Source organism: Oncorhynchus clarkii, chromosome 3 (genome assembly GCF_045791955.1).
Source record: "Oncorhynchus clarkii lewisi isolate Uvic-CL-2024 chromosome 3, UVic_Ocla_1.0, whole genome shotgun sequence".
NCBI classification, from domain to species: Eukaryota; Metazoa; Chordata; class Actinopteri; order Salmoniformes; family Salmonidae; genus Oncorhynchus; species Oncorhynchus clarkii.
The window spans coordinates 38110570-38138172 of NC_092149.1; the positions used below are offsets into that span (position 1 = coordinate 38110570).

The 27603-nt window shown below is 43.5% G+C and overlaps 1 protein-coding gene across 1 annotated transcript in view; it reads left to right on the plus strand.

Moving 5' to 3' along the window:
• The window catches only part of LOC139394729 (clathrin coat assembly protein AP180-like), a 51349-nt gene that overhangs the window by 1429 nt on the left and 22317 nt on the right, over positions 1 to 27603 (plus strand). Inside the window, exons 2-5 of the mRNA XM_071142818.1 lie at positions 20546 to 20688; positions 22311 to 22386; positions 22602 to 22704; positions 25151 to 25244. Of these exons, the coding sequence (XP_070998919.1) occupies positions 20546 to 20688; positions 22311 to 22386; positions 22602 to 22704; positions 25151 to 25244 (416 nt within the window). The remainder of the gene's footprint in view (positions 1 to 20545; positions 20689 to 22310; positions 22387 to 22601; positions 22705 to 25150; positions 25245 to 27603) is intronic.

Consider the following 27603-nt stretch of genomic DNA (forward strand, 5'->3'; position numbering starts at 1 on the left):
GTTAGACTAGAAGTAGTCAACTCCGAGCCAGGACATTGAACAGAACAGAGCCACCAGCCTCCTACCCCTGCTACTCTCTACATCCCTCCTTCCACCCTCATCTGAGAAATAAGTGATCTGATATGGTTGGAATGGTGGAAGCTATGGGATAGAACCATGGCTTACACTTAGCAATTTTCGTTAGATCAGGGATTACCTCAAATAAGAAAGGAAGGAAGGAAAGAAGGAAGGAAGGCTGTGTTTTTAAAGCATTGGATCATGGCCTCTATCTCAGTCTGAATAATGGATTCCTGCTCCAATGCTGCTAAATGAATATTGCAAAAGGTCAAAGGTCCTGTTGTCACTACCAGTAACACAGGCCTGTATCTGGGGACCAGGCCAGTTTGAGTAGGTACAGGAGGCGGAGTGGCACTGTCTGTCAGCCCTTAACCCCGATTTAGAAGCTGTGTCTAGTATCAAAGCCCCACTTTTTTTGATGGTGAGGAGAATAAGAGTTTTTTTTGCGGGTTTTGCCTTACAGTAACATAGGAAACCTGATGTCTTGAATTTAGTTCTTAGTTTCAGAGTTGTATTTTATTACATGTCTGAAATCCCCAATATACACTGAGTATACCAAACATTAGGAACACCTTGTTGTACCCCCAACCTTTTGCCCTCAGAACAGCTTCAATTTGCCAGGGCGTGGACTCTACATGGTGTTGAAAGCGTTCCACAGGGATCCTGGCCCCTGTTGACTCCAATGCTTCCCACAGTTGTGTCAAGTTGGCTGGATGTCCTTTGGGTGGTGGACCATTCTTGATACACACAGGAAACTGTTGAAGGTGAAAAATCCATCAGTGAGCACAATGGTGCGCCCTGTTCAAAGGCCCTGTTCAAAGGCACTTAAATCTTTTGTCTTGCCCATTCATCCTCTCAATGGCACACATACACGATCCATGTCTCAATTGTCGCAAGGCTTCAAAATCATTCTATAACCGGTCTCCTCCCCTTCATCTACACTGATTGAATTGGATTAAACAAGTGACATCAATAAGGGATCATGTAGCTTTCACCTGGATTCACCTGGCCAGTCTATGTCATGGAACGAGCAGGTATTCTTAATGCTTTGTATACTAGATGTATACCCCTGTATGTGATTATGTGTAAGCATTTTAAAGATCATTCACACCTACTGTACCTGAGAGAATCTTTGTCAGGGGTTCCCAGGCACCAGATCAATTTAATTCAAAGGCCTCTGATTTGCATCAGGCCGACATTATCCATGATGGCAGATGGCTTGTTTGCCACGCTTTCTCCATACAGAACCATTCGTGATCAGTCTGTGGCAATTAGGCCAAGAGAGTCTGCTTGCCTGGATGGTAGCCCAATACTGTGCCAGCTAGGTAACCTAAGGCTATAGTTTCTCATCAATATGAAAACCAAGAGTGACCTGGGCAATACATAACTCAAAACCCCACTAGGAAAAATCTAACCACCCAATCCATCCTCCTTGAGTCTGGGAGTAAAGCATATTTATGTACTCCACTTAATCATGGGATTGGGCGATTGGAAAGTCCACCCCCGGCCAATGATGTGTCAGCAATCTTTTGACATCTCGGAAAGTGCTGACTCAGTGTCCTCTGCTCTTCATAGCCAGTCGCTCTCGTTTAGTGCTTTGAGTGTATGTGATGTCGCCCACTGACTAGCTCTAAGGGACAATGTTCTCCAGTGAATACACAACAGGTTCACACACACACACACACACACACACACACACACACACACACACACACACACACACACACACACACACACACACACACACACACACACACACACACACACACACACACACACACACACACACACACACACACACAAAATAGTACATATAAGTCTAATACAAATGCAATATAATCACGTGTATTCACTTTTTGGTGGGAGGGTAGGAGAGGGAAAGGGGGTGGTTTATATGAGTTGCGATCTGGCAGGGCTCTTTTTTACATACTGTATTTGATTCTGTATTCTATACTTTTTATTTACTTTAAAATGGGATTGTACTCATTACTACATTTGCAACAAAGTATTTTCCAGATGTTTAATGGTTAAGCTAACTGTGCTTTCTTGTAATTTACAGGGCATAAGAGGAGAAATCAAAGCGTACTATTTGTTTTGATATTATGAATAGGAAAGGAGTAGATATTGCCATGCTCCAGGAAACTCATATAAGGAAGGATGATATAAGCACAATAGAAAACAACAACTTCAAGGTGGCTGCCTTTTCTTCTGTTAATAATAAAACAAAAGTGGTAATGGTTGTTTTTGGCCGTAATCTCAAGTTTCAATGGTCAAGAAGGGAGGATTGCCTATGTGAAAGAAATGTTTTCTGGCAAATGTACAGTACCAGTCAAAAGTTTGGACACACCTACTCATTCAAGGGGTTTTCTCTATTTTGACTATTTTCTACATTGTAGAATAATAAGTGAAGACATCAAAACTATGAAATAACATATGGAATCATGTAGTAACCAAAAAAGTGTTAAACAAATCAAAATCTATTTTATATTTGAGATTCTTCAAAGTAGCCACGCATTGCCTTGATGACAGCTTTGCACACTCTTGGCATTCGCTCAACTAGCTTCATGATGTAGTCACCTAGGATGTATTTTAATTAATAGGTGTGCCTTGTTAAAAGTTCATTTGTGGAATTTCTTTCCTTCTTAATGCGTTTGAGCCAATCAGTTTTGTTGTGACAAGGTAGGGGGGTATACAGAAGATAGCACTATTTGGTTATTAAAGACCAAGTCCATGTTATGGCAAGGACAGCTCAAAAAAGCTAAGGGAAATTACAGTCCATCATTACTCATTACTTTAAGACATGAAGGTCAGTCAATCCGGAAGATTTCAAGAACTTTTAATGTTTCTTCAAATGCAGTCGCCAAAAACCAGTCGCCAAAAACCATCAAGCAGTATGATGAAACTGGCTCTCATGAGGACTGCCACAAGAAAAGGAAGACCCAGAGTTATCTACCGCTGCAGAGGATACGTTCATTAGAGTTAACTGCAGTTATTTATGGTTCCAACTGCTGTGTCTTTGTGAGACACAGAGTAGGTGAACGGATGATGTCCACATGTATGGTTCCCACCATGAAGCATGGGGGAGGAGGTGTGATGTTGTGGGGGTGCTTTTCTGGTGACACTGTCAGTGATTTATTTAGCATTCAAGGCACACTTCACCAGCATGGCTACCACAGCATTCTGCAGCGATACACCATTACATCTGGTTATCATTTGTTTTTCAATAGGACAATGACCCAACACATCTCCAGGCTGTGCATGGTTTATTTGACCAAGAAGGAGAGTGATGGAGTGCTGCATCAGATGACCTGGCCTCCACAATGACCCGACCTCAACCCAATTGAGATGGTTTGGGATGAGTTGGACCGCAGAGTGAAGGAAAATCAGCCAACAAGTGCTCAGCATACGTGGGAACTCCTTCAAGACTTTTGGAAAACATTCCTCATGAAGCTGGTTGAGAGAATGCCAAGAGTATGCAAAGCTGTCATCAAGGCAAAGGGTGGCTACTTTGAAGAATCTAAAATCTAAAATATATTTAGAATTGTTTAACACTTTTTTTGGTTACTACATTATTCCATGTGTTATTTCATAGTTTTGATGTCTTCACTATTATTATTCAATGTAGAAAATAGTAAAATAAAGAAAACCCCTTGAATGAGTAGTTGTGTCCAAACTTTTGACTGGTACTGTGTATATTTTTGTTTCTGCATATGCCCCCAATACTTACGATTATTCATTTTTTTTGTTTCTCTACACATAATCGTTGCTGGAATATCTGATTTCCATGTGGTCTTAGGTGGTGACATGAATACAATCGTAAACCCGACAATGGATAAATCTAACAAATCTGGTACTGCACCACTAGCCACTTAGCAAAAATAGCATAGCAAAATATAGTTTCTGATTTTTCACTAGTAGATATACAATATGTGCATAATCCACAACTGAAAGAATATACTTTTTACTCAGCTAGGCACAGATAATTTTAAGGATGGATTGATTACATATTACTTTCATCACAGTCATTGCATCTTGTACAAAGGTGGAAATTGTGCATACTGTATGTCTATATCTGATCATCACGCAAACATATGCAAACACATCTCACTCTCTTAAAAAAAAAGATTTCTGTAGTCAATTCATGTCTGATTTACATGAATTTATCCTCCTCATCAAAGAGTCTGTGAATGACAATGGATTCCTGTGGGATGCCTTTAAAGGGCTCATTAGAAACAATACAATAGCATTTGCTTCTGGTTTGAACAAGTCTCAACAAGTCTCACTTTATCCTCACTAACTCTTCAACAGCAGAACAGTTTCTCCGCAGAGAAGGAGAGATGATTATTAATCATCATATCTGAGTTAAATTCCTTAACCAGATCAAGAGCAGAATTTCTAATTCACAGAGTCAGACGAACTGACTATGTCGACGGTGATAGACCTAGCTTCCTCTTAGCTAGTAAATGACCTTATAGTGATAGTCTTGCTAACATTGTTTCCATTCAGTCTGACGTGTGTTCTCTTGCATGATTCACCGTCAATCAATTTACATTGAAAAAACATGTGTTATGAAAAAAGTACACAGTTCTGAAGTACAAAATACAGCAGGAAGCAAGAGACCCTTTTTCGAGGGCTTGAATCTACCGCAACTCTCCTTCGATGGTACACACTCTAAATGCACCTACAGTAGTGTAATGCTCAATGAACTGCACGATGCATCAAAAGACACTAACTGAGGCAAATCCCCTGGATGGGATGGCATCCCCTGGATGGGATGGCATCCCCTGGATGGGATGGCATCCCACCGGAATTCTATTTAAGCTTTTGGTCTGAACTTGGCTCGATATTATCAGAAATGGTACAAACATCTATTCAACTGGGCCTTTCACTAGTGATGTTAATACTGCAATTATCTCTCTGTTACATAAAAAAAAATGGTAAAGATACAACTCTCTATCCAAGTCATAGGCCTCTCTCCCCCATTAACAGTGACATGAAATTGTACGCAAAGGTTCTAGCCAAACGTCTTAAAACCATTTGCCCAACCTAGTTAATCCTGATCGAACAGGTTTTTTCAAACATAGACTGGCGTCAGACGATCGGAGACGTCTCCTATGGATAATGCACATGGCTCCTAATATACCATCCCCCTGTGCGGTCATGCGAATTGATGCGGAGAAGGCCTTTGACCGTCTCTGGTAGTCTGTGAAAATAATGGTATTTGGCTAAATATTTATGACTATGTATCGTAACCCCTTTGCGATGTTCTTGATGAGCAATAAATGCTCCTCACAGTTCGCCATCAAATGGGAAACTCGTCAAGGCTGTCCAGCGTCCAGTTTCCTATTTGCCCTATCACTGGAGCCTTTAGCTAAAAAGATATGTCAATCCCAAGATATAGGGCAAATATCAGTTGAGGACACGGACCACCAAATCTCATTATATGCAGATGACATACATTTGGAAAGTACTCAGAACCCTTGACTTTTTAGACATTTTGTTACATTACAGCCTTATTCTAAAATGGAATAAATTGTGTTTTTTCCTCATCAATCTACACACAATACCTCATAATGACAAAGCAAAAACAGGGTTTACATTTTTGGGGCAAAAAATAAATATATAAATATCACATTTACATAAGTATTCAGACCCTTTACTCAGTACTTTGGTGGCAGCGATTACAGCCTTGAGTCTTCTTGGGTAGGGCCCTACAAGCTTGGCGCACCTGTATTTTGGGAGTTTCTCCCATTCTTCTCTGCAAATCCTCTCATACTCTGTCAGGTTGGATGGGGAGCGTTGCTGCACAGCTATTTTCAGATCTCTCCAGAGATGTTAGATCAGGTTCAAGTCCGGGCTCAGGCTGGGCCACTCAAGGACGTTCAGAGACCTGTCCCTGGCTGTGTGCTTAGGGTCATTGTCCCGTTGGAAGGTGAACCTTCGCCTGAGTCTGAAGTCCTGAGCCCTCTGGAGCAGGTGTTCATCAAGGATCTCTCTGTACTTTGCACTATTCATCTTTCCCTCAATCCTGACTAGTCTTCCAGTTCCTGCCGCTGAAAATATCCTCACAGCATGATGCTGCCACCACCATGCTTCACCGTAGGGATTGTGCCAGGTTTCCTCCAGACGCTTGGCATTCAGGCCAAAGAGTTCAAAATTGGTGTCATCAGACCAGAGAATCTTGTTTCTCATGGTCTGAGAGAGAGTCCTTTAGGTGCCTTTTGGCATTCTCTAAGTGGACTGTCATGTGCTTTTTACTGAGGAGTGGCTTCCGTCTGGCCACTCTACCATAAATGTCTGATTGGTGGAGTGCTGCAGAGATGGTTGTTTTTCTGGAAGGTTCTCCCATCTCCACAGAGGAAGTCTGGAGCTGTGTCAGAGTGACCATCGGGTTCTTGGTCACCTACCTGACCCAGGCCCTTCTCCCCCGATTTCTCAGTTTGGCTGGGCGGTCACCTCTGGGAAGAGTCTTGACGGTTCCAAGCTTCTTCCATTTAAGAATGATGGAGGCCACTGTGTTCTTGGGGACCTTAAATGCTGCAGACATTTTTCTCACCCTTCCCCAGATCTGTGCCTCGACACAATCCTGTCTCGGAGCTCTATGGACAATTCCTTTGACCTCATGGCTTGGTTTTTGCTCTGACATGTATATGAAGTTGTAAGATTAACCTCACTAAATCATCTCTGCTTCCACTTAACGAAGCAATGTTCAACCTCAATATAGAATTGAAGATACCAATTGTGACCCATTTTAAATACCAAGGCATTGACATTTTTCCTTCTCTATATCAAATTGTTTAGAAGAACTACAAACAAGTCCCAGCTGCAATTACAGCAGATCTCAACAGATGGTTTAATCTAAGATGAACTTTATCAGGTCGAATTTCAAAAGTTTAAATGAATGTCTTGCCTCGACTCAATTTCTTTGTTGGCAATCTTCCTTTGCCCACGCCATTAGGGTACTGGGAAAATATGAAAAGTTCAGTCTTGAATTTTATGTGGAAAGGGAAATGTCCCAGAATTAAAATGACTACACTCCAGCAATCCAACGATTTCGTGGTCTAGGATTACCCAACTTCAAGTAATATACTTTGTCTCTAGTGCGTCGCCCACTTAAGAAATGGTTTGATCAAGATAAATGTCTTCCTTGGTTGGAAATTGAGGAAAATATAGTGTCACCATTTACATTGAGAGATACACTATTCTCTTCCTTATTTCCTAAGTTTTGCTGTACTCAGTTAGAACCAATCATCTCCCACACAATACAGACCTGGCAACAAATCGAAAAAATTGGTAATTGGGAAGTGCAATGGCGTACCCAAACACCACTATTTAGAAATAACTCCCTACTTTTGGGAGGGAAACCTATTGTTTTTAAACAATGGTCTGAACAAACAATTCATAGATTTTCAGACATAATGAATGAGATGGGAGATGGGACAGACAAGACAAGGTTTATTATCCTTTCATGACCTAAAAACATATGTGTAATTTGGTGTGTCATTTAAAAAAAAAATTGCGGTTAAGAACCGCTATGCGCACTTATGAACACCATTCCATCCACTCACTGAGTTTTGGAACCTACATGCACATGATGTGGGACTGCCACAGTGTAAGACTTTATAGTCACAGGTTGCCAGGTCTGTGTCGAGCATAGTTGGTGCTATCCTTCCCCATCTCCCCAGTATTTTATTGTTGAACGATGACACTTCATTGACTTTCACAGTACCCCGGAAACGAGAATGGTTGTCTGGACTGACTGCGGCAAGAAGAACGTTAGTGACCAGACGCAAGCCTCCACATAACGCAATGGCTACAAAACGTCCTTGACGTTCTTTCCCTATAGCTCGTGTGAACAGTGCCAAGGAAACAACATTAGATACATTCAATAGAGTAGTCGAAAATGTAGAATTGTTTGAATTTATCAATTGTATTTTGAATGTCGGTATAGAGTATCGATGCATGCAGGCTGATTCTATTCATGTGTGCCTTGGTCCCACAATTCTTTTGGAAACATAAGATGAGTTACCCATGATATTTTGTTTTATGCATAGATATGTCCCCAACATGAGCTCATGGGGGGAGAGAGGGAGGTGGGGAGGGGGAGGGAGGAGGGAGTGGGGAATAGGAATGGGAGGCACATACTAAAAGGGGGAGGGGCTAGGAGATGGGACAGACAAGACAAATAATATATATATATATTTTTTAATTGTTTAAAAAAAATTGTATATACGTACTTTTAAAAAAAATATTATTGCAGGTCTGTGATCTGAACCCCTCACAAGATCTAACAACATTATGCATTATGCAAAATGCGTTGTTAGTGAGGCAGGCAAAAACTATCATACACGGGAGGATTAAATCACGGGAAAAACAGAGCTCCGGCTAGAAGTGTGTCACAAAACAAACAATACCTCACAATGATGGGGTGGAAAGAACTGAAATAAATAGTGTGTGGATAATGTCATACCTGATCAGAATTCCAGTGATTGGGATCTGGAGAGTGAGCTGCGTTCAGGGGATCTACGTGTTTGAGAGTGTGACCTGGACAGTGGGCTGGAGAGTGAGCTGCGTTCAAGGGATCTACGTGTTTGAGAGTGTGAGCTGGACAGTGGGCTGGAGAGTGAGCTGCGTTCAGGGGATCTATGTGTTTGAGAGTGTGAGCTGGACAGTGGGCTGCAGAGTGAGCTGCGTTCAGGGGATCTACGTGTTTCAGAGTGTGAGCTGGACAGTGGGCTGGAGAGTGAGCTGCGTTCAGGGGATCTACGTGTTTGTGAGTTGGGAGCAGATGTTACAATGGCCCCCAGTTGCCTGGGCACAAGTCTTGGGCAACTTTGAACCTCTTCGTGACTCTCAGATCAACTTGTTTATTTGCGGCCATGTTGGAATTTTAGCTTCTACCGTGTTTTTTGGTCCCTATGGTCAGAAAAACGGATGGTTTTCATGCTGACTTCAAAGGTTACGGCTCTAGTAAGAGGATGAGAAGGACAGCCTTAGCCTGAGCCCAGAGGGAGGTAGTGCACTGGCAGGATTTGGATTACTGCCAAATTAGATGGTTCAGAAGGAGGAGACCTCCCACCCTGCTGCTCAGAAGAACCACCATCTTTATGCAATGCGGTTTTAACAATATGGCTTCCATCCTCTTGCCCTGTGTCACGGCTGGCTGAAGGACTGGACCAAGGTGCTGCATGGTAAGCGTACATTTTAACTTTATTTAAAAATGACGCTGACAAAACGAAGAACAAAAAAACTAACCGTGAAGCTTTGGGCTATGTGCCCTGAACAACTACAAAGTTAACTTCCAACAAAACAGGTGCGGGAAAAGGGTACCTAAGTATGGTTCTTAATCAGAGACAACGATAGTCAGCTGTCCCTGACTGAGAACCATACCAGGCCAAGACATAGAAATACAAAACATAGAAAAAAGGACATAGAATGCCCACCCTAGTCACACCCTGGCCTAACCAAAATAGAGAATAAAAAGCCTCTCTATGGCCAGGGCGTGACACCCTGCTACAACAGCTGTTTGAGGAGTGTACATGAGTCAAGAGCAGGGTTATGGACACACACGCACACACGTACATACACCAACAACACACACACGCAGTCAACAACACACACACACGCAGTCAATATTAATGATTATATCTTCTATCATGACATCCAACAGTCATTTGTAGCAGAATACCCATCTGTGTGTTGGTGTGTGTGTGTGTGTATGATGTTAATTATCACCAGTACTGTTAATTATCACCTGCACTGCCTAAATCTAAATCAACAGTCATTCCAATTAACAGGTTTTATGTAGTACATTGTTACATTTAATAAAATTAGAGAGTCAGAAATAGATGATGGTATATCATACACTGCAGTTGAGGAACAATGGGAAAGTTATTCTGCTTTGAAAGTGAATGAACTTGTAATGCCACTATTGAGAAAATGGACCTTAAATGTTTTGGTACACCTACTGGAGAGCTCTTCTTTGTCTACACCCATTCAGCATTGTTCACGCCATTTTAAACCTTAGCCCCACCCATCTCTTTAAGGATTCACATATGAGGCCATGTGCTAAACAGAGTGAATAAGGTAGTGTAGTAAACAACCACATGTTTCAAGACTAAAAGTAGTAGCAAAAAGTAGTAGTACAAATACACTTGATCTAGTCCTTGGCCAATATCCTAATCTAACTTTGGTGCAGGTCATGTTGTTCTTCACATTACCATCTCTGGTTAACATGTACTATATCAAATAAAATAAAGTTCATTTTCACATGCAGAGGATGCAAAATATGTAAATGATACAGTGAAATGGTTACTTGTATAGGGGAGTCTTTTGTTTAGACATGTAGCTAGCTAGCTAAACAATGAACCATAATCCCATGCACCATGCATGAATCTGCAGGTAGCTAATGCTAACCAACTACCTAACCAATTAGGCCATAACTAGCCATGCAAATGGCTTTCTGAGAGATGATTAATATTACTACACAGATCATACACATCATGGAAATCAGGGATTTCCTCATCGTCTGATTCATTTTCAGAGTCAGAGAGTGCCAGCATGGCACGATCGTCCTCCAGAAAGTAGTCCATCATAACTTTTTCCCACTGATCTTTGTCGATAGCGCCTGTTAAATTCAGGGCAGCTATGTTGAGAGCAGTAGCAACACTTTAGCAGTTCTTCATGATGTCTTTCAAATAAAGGCGTAGTAGAAAGTGTTATCCACACATACTGAGCAGCTCATGTTATAGAAAGAAGCATGCTACATGGCAAACCAATCCGAACTCATCTCTCGGCATTTCCAGCCCATCCATTATCTCAGCCAATCATGGCTAGCGGGAAGGTTCCTGTATTTTTCCCATGTCTAAACTAACTAGGATCGTTATTTAACAATTTTATTTATATTTACAGATGGCATACAAGTTTGGTATTAAGGCACATGAAAGTTCAAATATTCCATATTGATAAAACATTGTTTTCCAAGTATCTCTCCTGTGAAGTAGTGGCATGCAAACATTTTTATTTAACTAGGGAAGTCAGTCAGTTAACAACAAATTCCTATTTATTGTCACGCCCTGGTCAAAGTATTTTTGTGTTTCTTCATTTATTTTGGTCAGGCCAGGGTGTGACATGGGTTTATTGTGGTGTGTTTTGTCTTGGGGTTTTGTGGGGTGTTGGGTGTGTGGCTTAGTGGGGTTATCTAGCAAAGTCTATGGCTGCCTGGAGTGGTTCTCAATCAGAGGCAGGTGTGTATCGTTGTCTCTGATTGGGAACCATATTTAGGCAACCATATTATTTGAGTGTTTCGTGGGTGATTGTCCTATGTGTTGTTGTTCCTGTCTCTGTGTTAGTTTACACAAGTATAGGCTGTTTCGGTTTTCGTTAAGTTCTTTGTTTTGTAGTGTTTGTTATTGATTCGTGTTTTTACGTTCGTTCATTAAACATGGATCGCAATCTACACGCTGCATTTTGGTCCGACTCTCCTTCACCACAAGAGAACCGTTACATTTTATAATGACAGCCTACCAGTGAACAGTGGGTTAACTGCCCTATTCAGAATGACAGATTTTTACCTTGTCATCTCGGGATTCAATCCAGCAAGCTTTCAGTTATTGGCCCCACACTCTAACCACTAGGCTACCTGCCACCCCAGACATACACCTATCTTCTTGAAACGGGTCACATACTCCATGAACAGTGTGTTCAGGGGGGATCAGGTCCTCCCTGCCCCTTATTCAGTACAATCTAGGTCATGTGTAGGGCCCTGAGTTTTTCCTGACTATGTGAACAAACCAGGAAAAACTCCCCTGACTGTAGTTACAGTGGCAAGAAAAAAATATGTGAACCCTTTGGAATTACCTGGATTTCTGCATAAATTGGTCGTAACATTTGATCTGATCTTCATCTAAGTTCCAACAATAGACAAACACAGTCTGCTTAAACTAATAAAACACAAACAAATATACGTTTTCATGTCTTTATTGAACACACCGTGTAAACATTCACAGTGCAGGGTGGGAAAAGTATGTGAACCCTGATTTAATAGCTGCTCCTTTGGCAGCAATAACCTCAACCGTAGTTGTGGATCAGACCTGCACGGTCAGGATACATTTTGGACCATTCGTCTTTACAAAACTGTTTCAGTTATTCTTCAATATTCTTGGGATGTCTGGTGTGAACCTCTCTCTTGAGGTCATGACACAGCATCTCAATCGGGTTGAGGTCAGGACTGGGCCACTCCAGAAGGTGTATTGTTGTTGATTTACTTCTGTGTTTTGGGTCGTTGTCTTGTTGCATCACCCAACTCCTGTTGAGCTTCAATTGGCGGACAGATAGCCTTACATTCTCCTGTAAAATGTATTGATGAGCTTGGGAATTCATTTTTACGTCGATGATAGCATGCAGCAAAGCAGGCCCAAACCGTGATGCTCCCTCCACCATACTTTACAGTTGGGATGAGGTTTTGATGTTGGTGTGCTGTGCATTTTTTTTCCCCACACCTAGTGTTGTGTGTTCCTTCCAAACAACTCAACTTTAGTTTAATCTGTCCACAGAATATTTTGCCAGTAGCACTGTGGAACATCCAGGAGCTCTTTTGCGAACTTCAGACGTGCAGCAATGTTTTTTTTGGACAGCAGTGGCTTCTTCCGTGGTGTCCTCCCATGAACACCATTCTTGTTTAGTGTTTTATGTATCGTGGACTCATCAAAAGAGATGGTATTATGTTCTATAGATTTATGTAAGTCTTTAGCTTACAATCTAGGATTATTTTTAACCTCATTGGGCCTTCTGCGCTGTGCTCTTGCAGTCTTCTTTGCAGGACGGCCACTCTTAGGGAGAGTAGCAACAGTGCTGAACTTTCTCCATTCATAGACAATTTGCCTTACCATGGACTGATGAACATCAAGGCTTTTAGAGATGCTTTTGTAACCCTTTCCAGCTTTATGCAAGTCAACAATTCTTAATCTTAGGTCTTCTGAGATCTCTTTTGTTCAAGGCATGGTTCACATCAGGCAATGCCTCTTGTAAATCACAAACTCAAATTGTGTCCATGTTTTTTATAGGGCAGGGCAACTCTAACCAACATATCCAATCTCATCTCATTGATTGGACTCCAGGTTAGCTGACTCCTGACTCCAATTAGCTTTGGAGAAGTCAATAGCCTAGGGGTTCACATACTTTTTCCAACCTACACAAATGTTTAAATGATGTATTCCACGTAGATGAGAAAAATACAATATTTTGTGTGTTATTAGTTTAAGCACACTGTGCTTGTCTGTTGTTGTGACTTAGATGAAGATCATATCAAATTTTAGGACCAATTTATGCAGAAATCCAGGTAGTTCCAAAGGGTTCACATTATTTTTCTTGCCATTGTATGAGTAAAGGAGCTGTATTTATGTACTATGTTGCTCCCACATTTTAAGTCCTATCAGCTCGTTAATGGAGAGTGAAGATCTCCTTCGGAGTAGAATGAGAGAAAACATTAATCTGTCGTGGCAGAGGGAGAGTCAAAGAGAGGCAAGGTGGAGCAACGAGAGACTAGATTGAGCAAGCTCACTTTGTGAGATGTATGGAGTGTTAGTATAGTAAGAATAAATAAGAGGGAGAGGTCGTGCTACGTGGTGCAGCTACGCCCCCCCAACTTCCTTGTGCACTTTCCATTTTTCTCCATCTTTTCCTTGCTGCTTGTTAGGCTCTCTCTCCCCTCATCCTTACCCCACCCCTATTCATTTTCTCCCAGTGGAGAACAGTGAGATTATGCAGTGCTAGTAGTGTGCTGCAGTGAGAAGAGGGACAGAAGAAGGATAGAGAGAGAAAGAGGAATATAAAATTGAGACCGTTAATACTGTGGTAAAATAACATGCTCCCTTTATTCAAACTATTGTGCTGCATCTACAGCTGCGCCACGGGTGGTGCAACAGTCTAAGGTCTAAGCTCAGTGCTAGAGGTGTCACTACAGACCCTGGTTCAATTCTAGGCTGTATCAAAACAGGCTGTGATTGAGAGTCCCATAGGGCGGTGCACAATTGGCCCAGCGTTGTTTGGGTAGGCCATCATTGTAAATAAAATAAAAATCTTAACTAACTTGCCTAGTTAAAATAAAAAATACTAACACTGGTAGTGCTATTGCCCTGGTTTTATGGATATTAAGTCCTGTTATGGAAGGGAAAGGGGATACCTAGTCAGTTGTACAACTGAATGCATTCAACTGAAATATGTCTTCTGCATTTAAACCCAACCCCTCTGAATCAGAGGTGTGGGTGACTTCCTTAATTGACATCCACGTCATCGGCGCCAGGGGAACAGTGGGTTAACTGCCTTGCTCAGGGGCAGAAGGACAGATTTGGACCTTCTCAGCTCAGGGATTGGATCCAGCAAACTTTCGGTTACGTCTGGGGTGTAGCTCATAGCAATGCTCCAGGAGATCTGTGGTTAGTTTAGGCTTAGACTGGTCACATATACGTATTCTCAGACATTCTGAAATCCCATTGAAACATGACCTACTGCTCTAGCACAGATATAGACCAGCAGGCCTATGACGAATAGTTGTTTTGCTGCTTCTGTGACTGACCAGCGCTCAAACCCAGGCCACAAGACTTTTAGCCTGCTGAGCTAAAGACTATTAGTCTGCTGAGCTAAACACTGTGCTAGCCCACTGAGCTACAATAATTTAGGGACGCTTGTGTTTCCTGTTTATTCACCCTGGAGCCTCACCGCTTTGCTCCCAGGGGCACTGCTACAAGCACCCGGGAGGGAACCCGGGGCAGGGCAGCCCCATGGGGATGGTGAAGGGGGAGGAGGAGGGAAACCGGGGCAGGGCAGCCCCATGGAGATGGTGAAGGGGGAGGAGGAGGGAACCCGGGACAGGGCAGCCCCATGGGGATGGTGAAGGGGGAGGAGGAGGGAACCCGGGACAGGGCAGCCCCATGGGGATGGTGAAGGGGGAGGAGGAGGGAACCCGGGGCAGGGCAGCCCCATGGGGATGGTGAAGGGGGAGGAGGAGGGAACCCGGGGCAGGGCAGCCCCATGGGGATGGTGAAGGGGAGGTGGAGGGAACCCGGGGCAGGGCAGCCTCATGGGGATGGTGAAGGGGGAGGGGGAGGGAACCCGGGGCAGGGAAGCCCCATGGGGATGGTGAAGGGGGAGGGGAGGGAACCCGGGGCAGGGCAGCCCCATGGGGATGGTGAAGGGGGAGGAGGAGGGAACCCAGGCAGGGCAGCCCCATGGGGATGGTGAAGGGGGAGGAGGAGGGAACCCGGGGCAGGGCAGCCCCATGGGGATGGTGAAGGGGGAGGAGGAGGGAACCCGGGGCAGGGCAGCCCCATGGGGATGGTGAAGGGGGAGGAGGAGGGAACCCAGGCAGGGCAGCCCCATGGGTATGGTGAAGGGGGAGGAGAAGGGAACCCGGGGCAGGACAGCCCCATGGGGATGGTGAAGGGGGAGGAGGAGAGGATTTAGACCCATCGGGAGTGAAGGGATAGTAGGACATGTAGGAAGTGGGAGTAGGCAGAGTGTCGGATGCTTAGGGAGAGGTGGTAGGCTGAATGTATGGTCACTATGGTGCTTAGGGAGTGAGGGTGGTAGGGTAGGTGTCGGATAGTAGGATGTACAGAATGGGATAATGTACGTGATTCACAGTGGTACACACAAGGGATTAAAATCAGAGTGCTCTGGAAGTGACAGTGACAGATTTATTCCTCAAATGTGTGTCTCTCTTTCCCCAATGTCCCTGTCCTCTCGTTGTCTGCTCTGGATTACGCTGGTTCTCTCTTGGCTGATATGCTTGCAATCGGCTGGCCAGGGGGGGTTTCTGGGTAATTTGACCTGTTCTGCTCGGGGAAGAGGTCTATAAATAACATGGGCCTTTCATGGTCCATTCATGTGCAGTGGAACATGATCTTACTGTGCATGCCTCTAACAGATACTAGACCACTCCCGGAGACAGGACCTTTGACATGCTTTGGTTAAATGGTTTGATTTTCCGGTGTATCTGACTCCAATCAATATGGACATACTGAAGAGAGGGCATGGCATATATTGAAATCATTATTTTTTCGAATCCATTTGTATTGTCCATTGGATTGCATTTTATACCTTTGGTGATACACTTTGTCATGCACTGTTATGTGAAATGGGGTAGATTGGGACATGAAAAATCAGGTAAACTTGTGTTTCTGTGTAGTCTGGCATTACTATGTTATGTCTACAACTGTTGCAGTGAAAATATATACCTGTAACACGTTCTGCAAAGGTATTTTACTGCAACCTTGATGCCAGGCAAAAATATGAGAGATTTCTAGTTGCCAAGGAAACAGTATTGGCTCATCCCCATTTGTACTCTAAACCCGTTTATAAAAAAAGACTGTGTGAGTGAGTGTGCACATGCATGTGTGCCTATGTACAGTATGTATGTATGTATGTATGTATGTATGTATGTATGTATGTATGTATGTATGTGTATGTGTGTGTGTGTGTGTGTGTGTGTGTGTGTGTGTGTGTGTGTGTGTGTGTGTGCGCCCGTGTGACTTTGTGTGTCCCTTTTGTGTCCTGTGGCACCAGTATCACTTTCAGCTATTGATGAATGAAATGGGCCTGTTCGATTCAGTTTGGACGTATGGCAGGGTGTTGTGGTGTGGTTTTCACTGACATGATATCAACGACATGATATCGGTCAATAGATCGCACGCACGCACACACACACACACACACACACACACACACACACACACACACACACACACACACACACACACACACACACACACACACACACACACATGGCTCTACAGTAAAAGCTGTGCCAATGAGAGCTCATTGGATCAGTAGCAAGCGCCATGTCTGTGTTTAGCCTTGGTCTGAACCCGCGCTTAGAGTAAGCAACCTCAACGTAAGTTCCAGTCACATTGTACCACTACACCTGCTTCCGAGATGAATAAGTGATGAAAGCACAACGTGAGCAGCGGTATGGCTGTGTGATGATGATACTGCCACAGTGTGGGGGTTGGACGTTCTCTGTCTTGTCATGCATGATAACAGCAGAGTGTGTGTGCAATGTCCCAGTCAACGTCGTGGCTAATTGACTGACGTACTGAGCCCCGGTGTAAGCGATGGATGCATTTGAGGTAGAGTAGTAGTATCTTTGAGGCTGACCGGTTTCCCTGCCTACTCCTCCCCTTCCTGCCTTTGTTTCCAGTACAACAAGAGGATGAGATTATGTCAGACCCGTGATGTTCCTCTTCTGCTCGCTCTGCTGCACGATGACGCCTCAGGTGGCGGGGCTTTATAAATAGAGCAGTGTGTAGTATGTGTACTGTGTTTGTGTATGCTTAGTGGTGGAGACACATGTCCCTATGCTTGTGCGATGAATAACCTTGCCTTAAATCAATCCTGAAAACACGCATACATTTTAGCTCAGTGGGCTAACACTGTCTTTCTGTGCAGACACCCTGCCTGCGCTAGTCAATTAGTTACACACTTCTGTGTGTTTGATAATGTGTGTGTGTGCTCGTGTGTGTGTTCGTGTGTAGGTCTGTGTGTGTGCGAGGTACATACATAACTGAACTATGTGCGTGTATCTGAGTATGTGTCTCTCTGCTGCATCATGATGGTGCCGTTGAGTGGCGTCTGGTGCAGCGGGGAGATGGGGATGTGACTGTTACAGTAATCCTTGCCGAGGCTGCTGCTATTACTGCCTCCACTTCCCTAACTGGCACTGCAATTCCTGCAGCCACTGCTCTTCCTCTATGGCTCCCTACTGATAACATACTGCTCTGGTTGCTTCTTCCAAGGCTAATAATCCCATTTATGGCTTTTTGTGAAATTATCTCAAGAGCTCAGTGCCCACCCAGTGAATACATTATGTTTTAAATGTTAGGCAATGAAATTTCTTCAAGAAAATACAATCACACGATACAAGTTTTCACGAACACTCTTGTCACCTTGACTGTTCCTCCTTATGTCAATATGACTAGGCTATTTCAACTAGGCAATTATACTTGATCCACGACAGGAATCTTTAGAATCCCTCCTCCTTCATGTGTTGGCTCCAGTAGTGTCACAGGGTGGTGATTCACCCTGTCTGTCTCATGCAAGTACACCACTTGCAAGTATTCCCTAATAACTCGGGCTGTGTTACTGCCGTTACCAACGGTGCTGCTGCTATGACAACATTGTCTACGTGCATGCATGACTCTGTGTGCATACTCATGTGTTGGTATTTGTATTGTGTAAGTAGCTACTGTACATCCCTTGTGGGTCTAAGCTTCATGCATGGGACTTTGTGAATAGGGGATATTCGTGAAACACACACACACACACACACACACACACACACACACACACACACACACACACACACACACTCTATATCTCTCTCTCAGTATGAATAATGGAGAGAGGGGTACAGTGTGCTGGGGTTCCCGCAGCTCAGCATCCCAATCCGAATAGCTCAGCCCTGAGTCACGTTTCTCGTCACCTCTAATCCACCCTTTCTCTCTCTCTACGCTCTCTTCCTCCTCTTTCTCTCTCTCTCCATCTCCATTCTCTCTCTATCTCTTTGCTATCTCTCCCTGCTCTTTCTCTTTTCTTCCTCTCTCTCTCTCTCTCTCGCTCTCTAAATGTTATTTAAATGATCTATTTCTACCTTCCTCGCTCTCCCTCTCTATTTCCCTCACTCCCTCTCTATTTCCCTCACTCCCTCTCCCATGTCGATGCATCTCTTGGAATGTATTATTGTGACTGCTCTGGCTGTTATGTGGATCCTGCTGACCATAGTGGATGTCTATGTGAGAAGAAACAGACTTCCACATTGTCTATCTCTGGACTTGTCGCGCTCTGATATGTCGCTCTGGGAACAGCGCGTGTTACTTCCTGTGCCCAGATCATCCAGAGGAAGCAGCAGGATTGGTCTAACAAGGCACGGAGATTAGCTGCAATGATTAGAACAAAGGTCAGGTAATTAACGGTGCTGGATTTATTATCCGTGTAATGATGCCTGGGGGATCCTGTCTGTTTGTCATCCAACTTTATCCTATCCAACCTGCACGTTGTGGGTCTTCATTTATTCTGGTTTGGTGAATGCCTAGGCTCAGCAGCGTAACACAGATTTGAGGCACCCGGGAGACTCGGCTTTGAACCACAATCGGCCACACTGGCTTGGGTCTCTGCGAGGAGTCGAGTTGAAGTCGCCATTGGTTAGCCCCCAGAATTGCCCCAGACATTATGCGTAGCCTTTGACCCAGAGGTTTCTGTTTCTGTTTGTTGGTGTATAGATAATCTGAATCCGTGTTTTAACTTGGCCATTGTGTGTGTGTTGTCCATGTATGACTCAGTGTGTGTATTTTGAGAGAGAAGGAAATGGTGAGGGTGAGAGAAACAGAGGAGGTGGTATACAGGCTGCTGGCTCATCAATACACACACAAAAGGCACCCTACCTCACTGGAGGGGACATCCACACCAATCAGCCCTTGTGTAACCTTTATTCAACTAGGCAAGTCCGTTAAGAACAAATTCTTATTTACATTGACGGCCTACCAGAGAACAGTGGGTTAACTGCCTTGTTCAGGGGCAGAACGACAGATTTGTACCTTGTCAGCTCAGGGATTCGATCCAGCAAACCTTTCGCTGACTGGCCCAATGCTGTAACCGCCAGGCTACCTGCCACCCCATAATGATGATAGCATGATGCTAAAAGGTTGAAGGAGACATCGTACTGGAACATGTCGGTGACCGAACTCTGACCTTCAGAGCATCCCGTCTATCTCACTACCTGCCTCCTTCTCTCTATGACTCCAAACTCATCTGCAATATCTCATGCATTAGGCATGTAATGTGTCATTTATATGAGGAATTTGACTGAAAACTACCAAGCACGACAGGAATCCATCCTATCCCACCACCATAAATAGATTTTCTCTGAGCACATGTTGGCTGATTTGTGTTGGTGAGGGGGAGGCAGAACAGCTTGAAATTTCCCGTCCTGTCTGTCTGCTCAGATGGCACCACCGCTCTCTCTGGCTCTCTGTCTGTAGCTTTGCCCTGAGTGATGCCTTTCTCTCACAATTGTAGGGAAATCCCACTCTCGTCTCTCTTCTCCTCACTCTGTACCTGCATCAGTGTAACCCGGGTGATGAAAGGACCAATAGGATGCTCTGTCTGTCTGTCAGTTCAGGACCAATGTAACTATTTCCAGGAAGCAGAAGCTCTGTATTAAAGCGATAGGACCAGTGGCACCACTGTGAAAAGGACAATGTATTATCATTTTGACAATGTAAAGTACTTGGAGAGTTTGTAACCTATTTGTACAGTTTGTAACCTGTTTGTAAGCGTGTAACCGATCATTGTCGCTGTTCGCTCAGACCTGATCGAGGTACGAATTGACCAAGCCTTGATTATGTATGGGATTGTACATTACATGTATGGGGAAATTTCATTAAACACAATTTTTAATTTTTCACACTATTTTTCACACATTATTCTCCCTCAGACCTGATTGAGGCCACCAAGGAGACCAATGTGAACATCCCACAGATGGCGGACACGTTGTTTGAGAGGGCCACCAATGCCAGCTGGGTGGTGGTGTTCAAGGCCCTGATCACTACGCATCACATGATGGTCGCTGGCAATGAGGTGAGTGAAAGCCAGCACCACCACTGCTGATCCTATGGGAGGGCCTGTAGTTAAAAGGGCTGGGAAAGAGCAGGTGTTCAGTCAGCCATCTAGATATTCAGTAGTTCCATCATTCTGTCTGAGAGAGAGTCTGTAGATCAAAAATCAATGGGGAAGAGGACATGTGCACTTATGTTGCCATTGGTGACACAGTGTAACTGGCTTTTTGAAGAGGTCTCTTCAATCATATGCCCTCCCCCCCACCATTATTAATCTCATCACAGTGTGTGTATGTATGTGCGTGCATCTGTGTTTGCGCATGTTTGTGTGTGTGGGTTTGTATTTGACTGGCCAGTGCATTGCAGCCCCTCAGCATAAATTTCCCCAGAGCCTTATGTGTAGAGACAGATGTGTGGGGTTTAGCTCGACGTCTGGAGTATGTCTGTTGGCATGAGACTGTACGCTGTCTGAAATAGGGAGGAGGAGAAGGAGTGTACTACAGTATCACAAAAATATATGTTTTACACCAGATAGGTGCAGTGAATTGTGTCGCTTTATAGGGTCAGACACAGTAGTACAGCACCCCCAGAGAACATTAGGGTTAAGTACCTTGATCAACAGCACCTCAACAGATTTTTCACATAGTCAGCTTGGGTATTTGAACTAGGAACCTTTCAGCTGCTAATCAAATGCTCTAACCACTAGGCTACCTGCCGCCCTAGAGAGGGTCTCTCGTTTATTTCACCTCAATAAACTGGGCTTTGACTTTCGAGTTAACAGTGTAAGCAAAAACCCTGGTGTGTATGTGTGTGTGCGTGCACGTATCATGTGTATAGGTGTGAGTGTGTGCAGAGTATGCTTTTCTTGCCATGTGTCACAATTCCTCCGTAGAAGCCTATTTGTCATTCATGTATTATTGTTTAGTGGGTGATACGTTCTGTATTTGAACAGAAGCATTCTCATTCTCACCCTCCCCCTCAGGCACTGTTTTCTTTGATGTTGGCTTTCTGTAATCAATTAAGCTGCAGCATGATCATATCACACTTTTCACATGAATTCCAGTTCCCCCTCAACACAATTATGTGTTTATGATATGAAACAGCTCCTCTGAAATAACACATCTAATCCACTTCCTTTTGCGACTCATTCGATCCTTTGAAGATTAATGATCTTTTAAAGGCTGTTATGTGTTTGCGTGTGAGTGTGTGTGTGTGTGTTTTTTAATATATGTATGTGTTTTAATACCGCTCAAAATGTCTGGTTCTTTAGGATAACAGACAAAATGATTTGATGAGCTGGTTTGTTGTTTTAGTGTATTGATCCTATCTCCTCCTCTGACTGGTGTGTATTATCTCTCTCTCTCTCTCTCTCTCTCTCTCTCTCTCTCTTTCTCTTTCTCTCTCTCTCTCTCTTTCTCTCTCCCTCTCTCTCTCTCTCTCCCTCTCTCTCTCTCTTTCTCTCTCCCTCCCTCCCTCTCTCTCTTTCTCCCTCCCTCTCTCTCTTTCTCTCTCCCTCCCTCCCTCTCTCTCTTTCTCCCTCTCCCTCTCCCTCTCTCTTTCTCTCTACCTCTCCCTCTCTCTCTCTCTCTCTTTCTCTCCCTCGCGCTCTCTCTCTTCCTCTCCCTCTCTCTCTCTCTTCCTCAGAGGTTCCTCCAGTTCCTTGCCTCCAGGAACACCCTCTTCAACCTCAGTAACTTTCTGGACAAAACTGGCTCCCATGGTGAGTTAACTCTTGCTCCGGCAGCTCCTCCCCTCCCTGCGTTTACCAGTCCAGCTGTCACCCAGGGTGATCACTGTGAAAACGGTGTCCATGGTGATGAATATGAGCTCCCATGGCCATGCAAACTGGTTTCTCTGGTGATGGCAATGGTCCTCTGTGAGGTGTTGTTGCTATGGAGACGTGGAGGTGACATTGGCCTGTTGTCCCTCCCCCAGGCTACGACATGTCCACGTTTATTAGACGCTACAGCCGGTACCTCAACGAGAAGGCGTTCGCCTACAGGCAGATGTCCTTCGACTTTGGCAGAGTGAAGAAGGGGTATGTTGTCTCTCAATAACTCTGTAAATCCTCTCCATCAGTGCTGCTTACATTTTTGCATTTCATTTCAACCTCTTCTCTTTATGGGTTTTTAAAAAACAGGATCAAGCTTCAAACAGAGCAAAACACACAGTCTAGCTGCAATATACAAGATGTGTTTTGACCCCTCACCCTCCCACCCCCCCAGAACAAAAATATAAATGCAAGATGTAAAGTGTTGGTCCCATGTTTCATGAGGTGAAATAAAATATCCCAGACATTTTACATACACACAAGAAGCTTATTTCTCGCAAATTTTGTTCACAAATTTGTTGACATTACTGTGGTGATATGACAGGTGTGGTATATCAAGATTAAACAGGATGATCCTTACACAGGTGCACCTTGTGCTGGGGACACTAAAAGGCCACTCTGAATTGTGCAGTTTTGTCACACAACACAATGCCACAGATGTCTCAAGTTTTGAGGGAGTGTGCAATTGGCATGCTGACTGCAGGAATGCCCAACAGAGCTGTCGCCAGAGAACTGAATGTTAATTTCTCTACCATAAGCTGCCTCCAACGTCGTTTTAGAGAATTTGGCAGTACGTCCAACCGGCCTCACAACCGCAGACCACGTGTAACCAGTCCAGCCAAGGACCTCCACATTCGGCTTCTTCACTTGTGGGATCATCTGAGAGCAGCCACCCAGACAGCTGATGAAACTGAGGAGTAGTTCTGTCTGTAATAAAGTCCTTTTGTTGGGGAAAACTCATTCTGATTGGCTGGGCCTGGCTCCCCAGTGGGTGGGCCTTGCTCCCAAGTGCCCTCCCATGCCCACCCATGGCTGCACCCCTGCCCAGTCATGTGAAATTCCAAAGATTAGGGCCTAATGAATTTATTTCAACTGAGTGATTTCCTTATATGAACTGTAACTCAGTAAAATCGAAATTGTTGCATGTTGCGTTTATATTTTAGTTCAGTATAAAAACAGAGAAATAGATTTATATTCTACTTCTCATAGAGACAACACTTGGCAGAATCACAGCCACCTGACCTGCCTGTCAGTCTCAGGGGTCAGTAGGTGGGAGTGATTCGTCTTAAAGCCAGGGTTGCATCAAAGAGAAGTAAGAAGATTGGCTAAAACTGCTTCTCCAATAGAAATTCTTGATCACATTTGTAGGCGATATCATGGCAACGTTGGCTAGCATGCTCTAACGGTTATCTCGTGACGAACTGCGCATGTGCAGGCCGTCAAATCAAAGGCATTCCTTTGGTATAAAGTTGTTGTTTAAAAAAAATTAAATGAAAACGTGTCAGTTTGTCACTTTCACGAGGTTGGAGTAATAACATGTTGGCTCGAATCCAGGTTATGTCTTTAGTTTTCCCGAAAATGTTCAATTAAGGAAGAACTTTTCACCTTTCTCATTGACTTCTCAAAACCCAAACATTAGTCTGGTCTGTTTGGTCTGTTTCACAAGCCTTCCCGGAAGTATCGCAATGTTGTGCCTCTGGGTTTAGAAACTCTGTGATTGCACTGTGGGTGAGGGCAGAGTGAGTGGGCTGTCCATGCTTGTGTCTGTACAGAAACAGACAGATTAATATAGACTACAAAGTCTGAATACAGACAGTGAGCTATTACTTAGACTCCTGTCCAGACTGTTGAGTTTTGCTGGCAGACACAAGGTCCCACAGCACAGTCTGTGCCAGCCATGCGGCAGACAGACAGAACAGCCAGGTGTGCAGATAGAGCACCAAGCGTCTCATATCAGGTGTCATTTTCTAAAGTAGCTAGGAAGCTGGATCCATCTAAAGCCGTTGCTGTGTTAGTGTTGCATCGCAAGTCCTTGACAGATCTCTAGTAGTAATATGATTGTAAATGCCACTTAGCAGAAGCCTTCATGCAATGCCACTAACAATAAGTCTTTAGTATGTGCATGTGATACATGCAATAATTTAATATTACATGCCATTTAGCAGACATTTATCCAAAGCAACTGATTGTCATACGTGTGTTCCTGGGAATCAAACCCATAATCCCAGCGTTACACACACCATGCTCTACCAACTGAGCCATACAGGACCACAGCACACTCCCTTTGTGTCGCTAGCGCCACAGGATCCCACCTCTCTACAGTACTTCCCTATAGATTTGCTGTCCCAGTGGTCTAAATGTGATTTATCCCAATGTAGAGAGTATTAAGTTGTTTCCTCTCATCTCATATCGCTGGGAAAAGAAATGGCAGCGCATTATTGTTTTGCGCCACAATGTTTTTAATGGATCGTAAACCCATGTATTCGTCAATAGACCTTCATTAGGGTTTAACTCATCATCCTGTATCAGGAAAGATTTTTGTATTGATCCGCTAATGGGAAATTTGACTACGCCAGATCATACAAACAAGTACCAATTGCTCCTCTGTCCGCCTGTCTGTCTGTCCGCCTGTCCGCCTGTCCGTCTGTATCAGAGCTGAGGGGGTGATGAGGACGATGCCTGTAGAGAAGCTGTTGAAAGGAATGCCCACTCTGCAGAGCCAGATCGATGCCCTGCTGGAGTTTGATGTGAGTATTATGATGATGGTGAGAAGGATATTTGTATCTGTTAGGAAGTGCATTTTTGTTTTGGCCTTAGCACTAGACACCTGATACAATTCATCAAAGCTAGGTGATGAGTTCATCATTTGAATCAGCTGTGCAGTGCTACTGCAGGGCAAAAACAAACATGTGCACCTCTTTGGGTCCCCAGGACTAGGATACAAAATACACTGCCTTAGGAAATTCTCTCTGTCATATAGCATGCCAGTATACCCACAGTACCAGTCAAAAGTTTGGACACACCGACTCGTTCAAGGGTTTTTCTGTATTTTTTTAAACTATTTTCTACATTGTGGAATAATAGTGAAGACATCAAAACTCTGGAATAACACATAGGGAGTCATGTACAAACCAAAAAAGTATTAAACAACTCATAATATATTTTATATTTGAGATTCTTCAAAGGAGGTACCCTTTGCCTTGATGACAGCTTTGCACACTCTTGGCATTCTCTCAAGTCATGAGGTAGTCAGTCACCTGGAATGCATTTCAATTAACAGGTGTGCCTCTCTGATCTCCCCATCCCGGATCCGGGATCGTGAATACAGACTCAAGCTCATTACCATTACGCAACGTTAACTATTCATGAAAATCGCAAATGAAATGAAATAAATATGCTAGCTCTCAAGTTTAGCCTTTTGTTAACAACACTGTCATCTCAGATTTTCAAAATATGCTTCTCAACCATTGCAAAACAAGCATTTGTGTAACAGTATTGATGGCTAACGTAGCATTTAGCGTAGCATTTAGCGTTAGCATTCAGAAGGCAACATTTACACAAAAAACCAGAAAAGCATTCAAATAAAATAATTTACCTTTGAAGAACTTCAGATGTTTTCAATGAGGAGACTCTCAGATAGCAAATGTTCAGTTTTTCCTGAAAGATTATTTGTTTAGGACAAATTGCTCCGTTTTCTGCGTCACGTTTAGCTACGAAAAAACCCCTGTATCCAGGATTGTGTAAATCTATCAGCAAGGTCATTAGCATAACACAACGTTAACTATTCATGAAAATCGCAAATGAAATTAAATTAATCTATTTGCTCTCAAGCTTAGCCTTTTGTTAACAACACTGTCATCTCAGATTTTCAAAATATGCTTTTGAACCATAGCTAAACAAGCATTTGTGTAAGAGTATTGATAGCCTAGCATTGCATTAAGCCTAGCATTCAGCATGCAACATTTTCCACAAAAAAACCATAAAAGCATTCAAATAAAATAATTTACCTTTGAAGAACTTCAGATGTTTTCAATGAGGAGACTCTGTTAGATAGCAAATGTTTCGTTTTTACAAAAAAATATTATTTGTGTCGACTAATCACTCCGTTTTGTTCATCGCGTTTGGGTAAGGAAAAAAAAAAAAAAAAAATCATTAAAACGCGAACTTTTTTCCAAATTAACTCCATAATATCGACAGAAACATGGAAAACGATGTTTAGAATCAATCCTCAAGGTGTTTTTCACATATCTATCGACGATAAAATCCATCGTGGCAGTTTACTTTAAATTCTGAAGAAATGGAACGCGCATGGACTTACTGATTACGCACACAGGACACCTGGCGGGACACCAGGTAAATGTAGTCTCTTATGGTCAATCTTCCAATGATATGCCTACAAACAAGTCACAATGCTGCAGACACCTCGGGGAATATACAGAAAGCGCAGGCTCATTCCTGGCGCATTCACAGCCATATAAGGAGACATTGGAACACAGCGCCTTCAGAATCCGGGGCATTTCCTGTATGAAACATCATCTTGGTTTCGCCTGTTGCATTAGTTCTGGGGCACGCACAGATAATATCTTTGCAGTTTTGGAGACGTCAGAGTTGTGTCTTTCCAAGGCTGTCAATTCCATGCATAGTCGAGCATCTTTTCGTGACAAAATATTGCGCTTAAAACGGGCACGTCTTTTTATCCAATAATGACACAGCGCCCCTATAGGTTCAAGAGGTTAAAAGTACATTTGTGGAATTTCTTTCCTTCTTAATGCGTTTGAGCCAATCAGTTGTGTTGTGACAAGGTAGGGGGGTACACAGAAGATAGCCCTATTTGGTAAAACACCAAGTCCATGTTATGGCAAGAACAGCTCAAATAAGCAAAGAGAAACAACAGTCCATCATTACTTTAAGACGTGAAGGTCAGTCAATCTGGAAAATGACAAGAACTTTGAAAGTTTCTTCAAGTGCAGTCGCAAAAACCATCAAGCGCTATGATGTAACTGGCTCTCATGAGGACCGCCACAGGAAAGGATGGCCCAGAGTTACCTCTGCTGCAGAGGATAAGTTCAGTAGTCTTCATTTATCAGAAAAATAATTGACTGATGA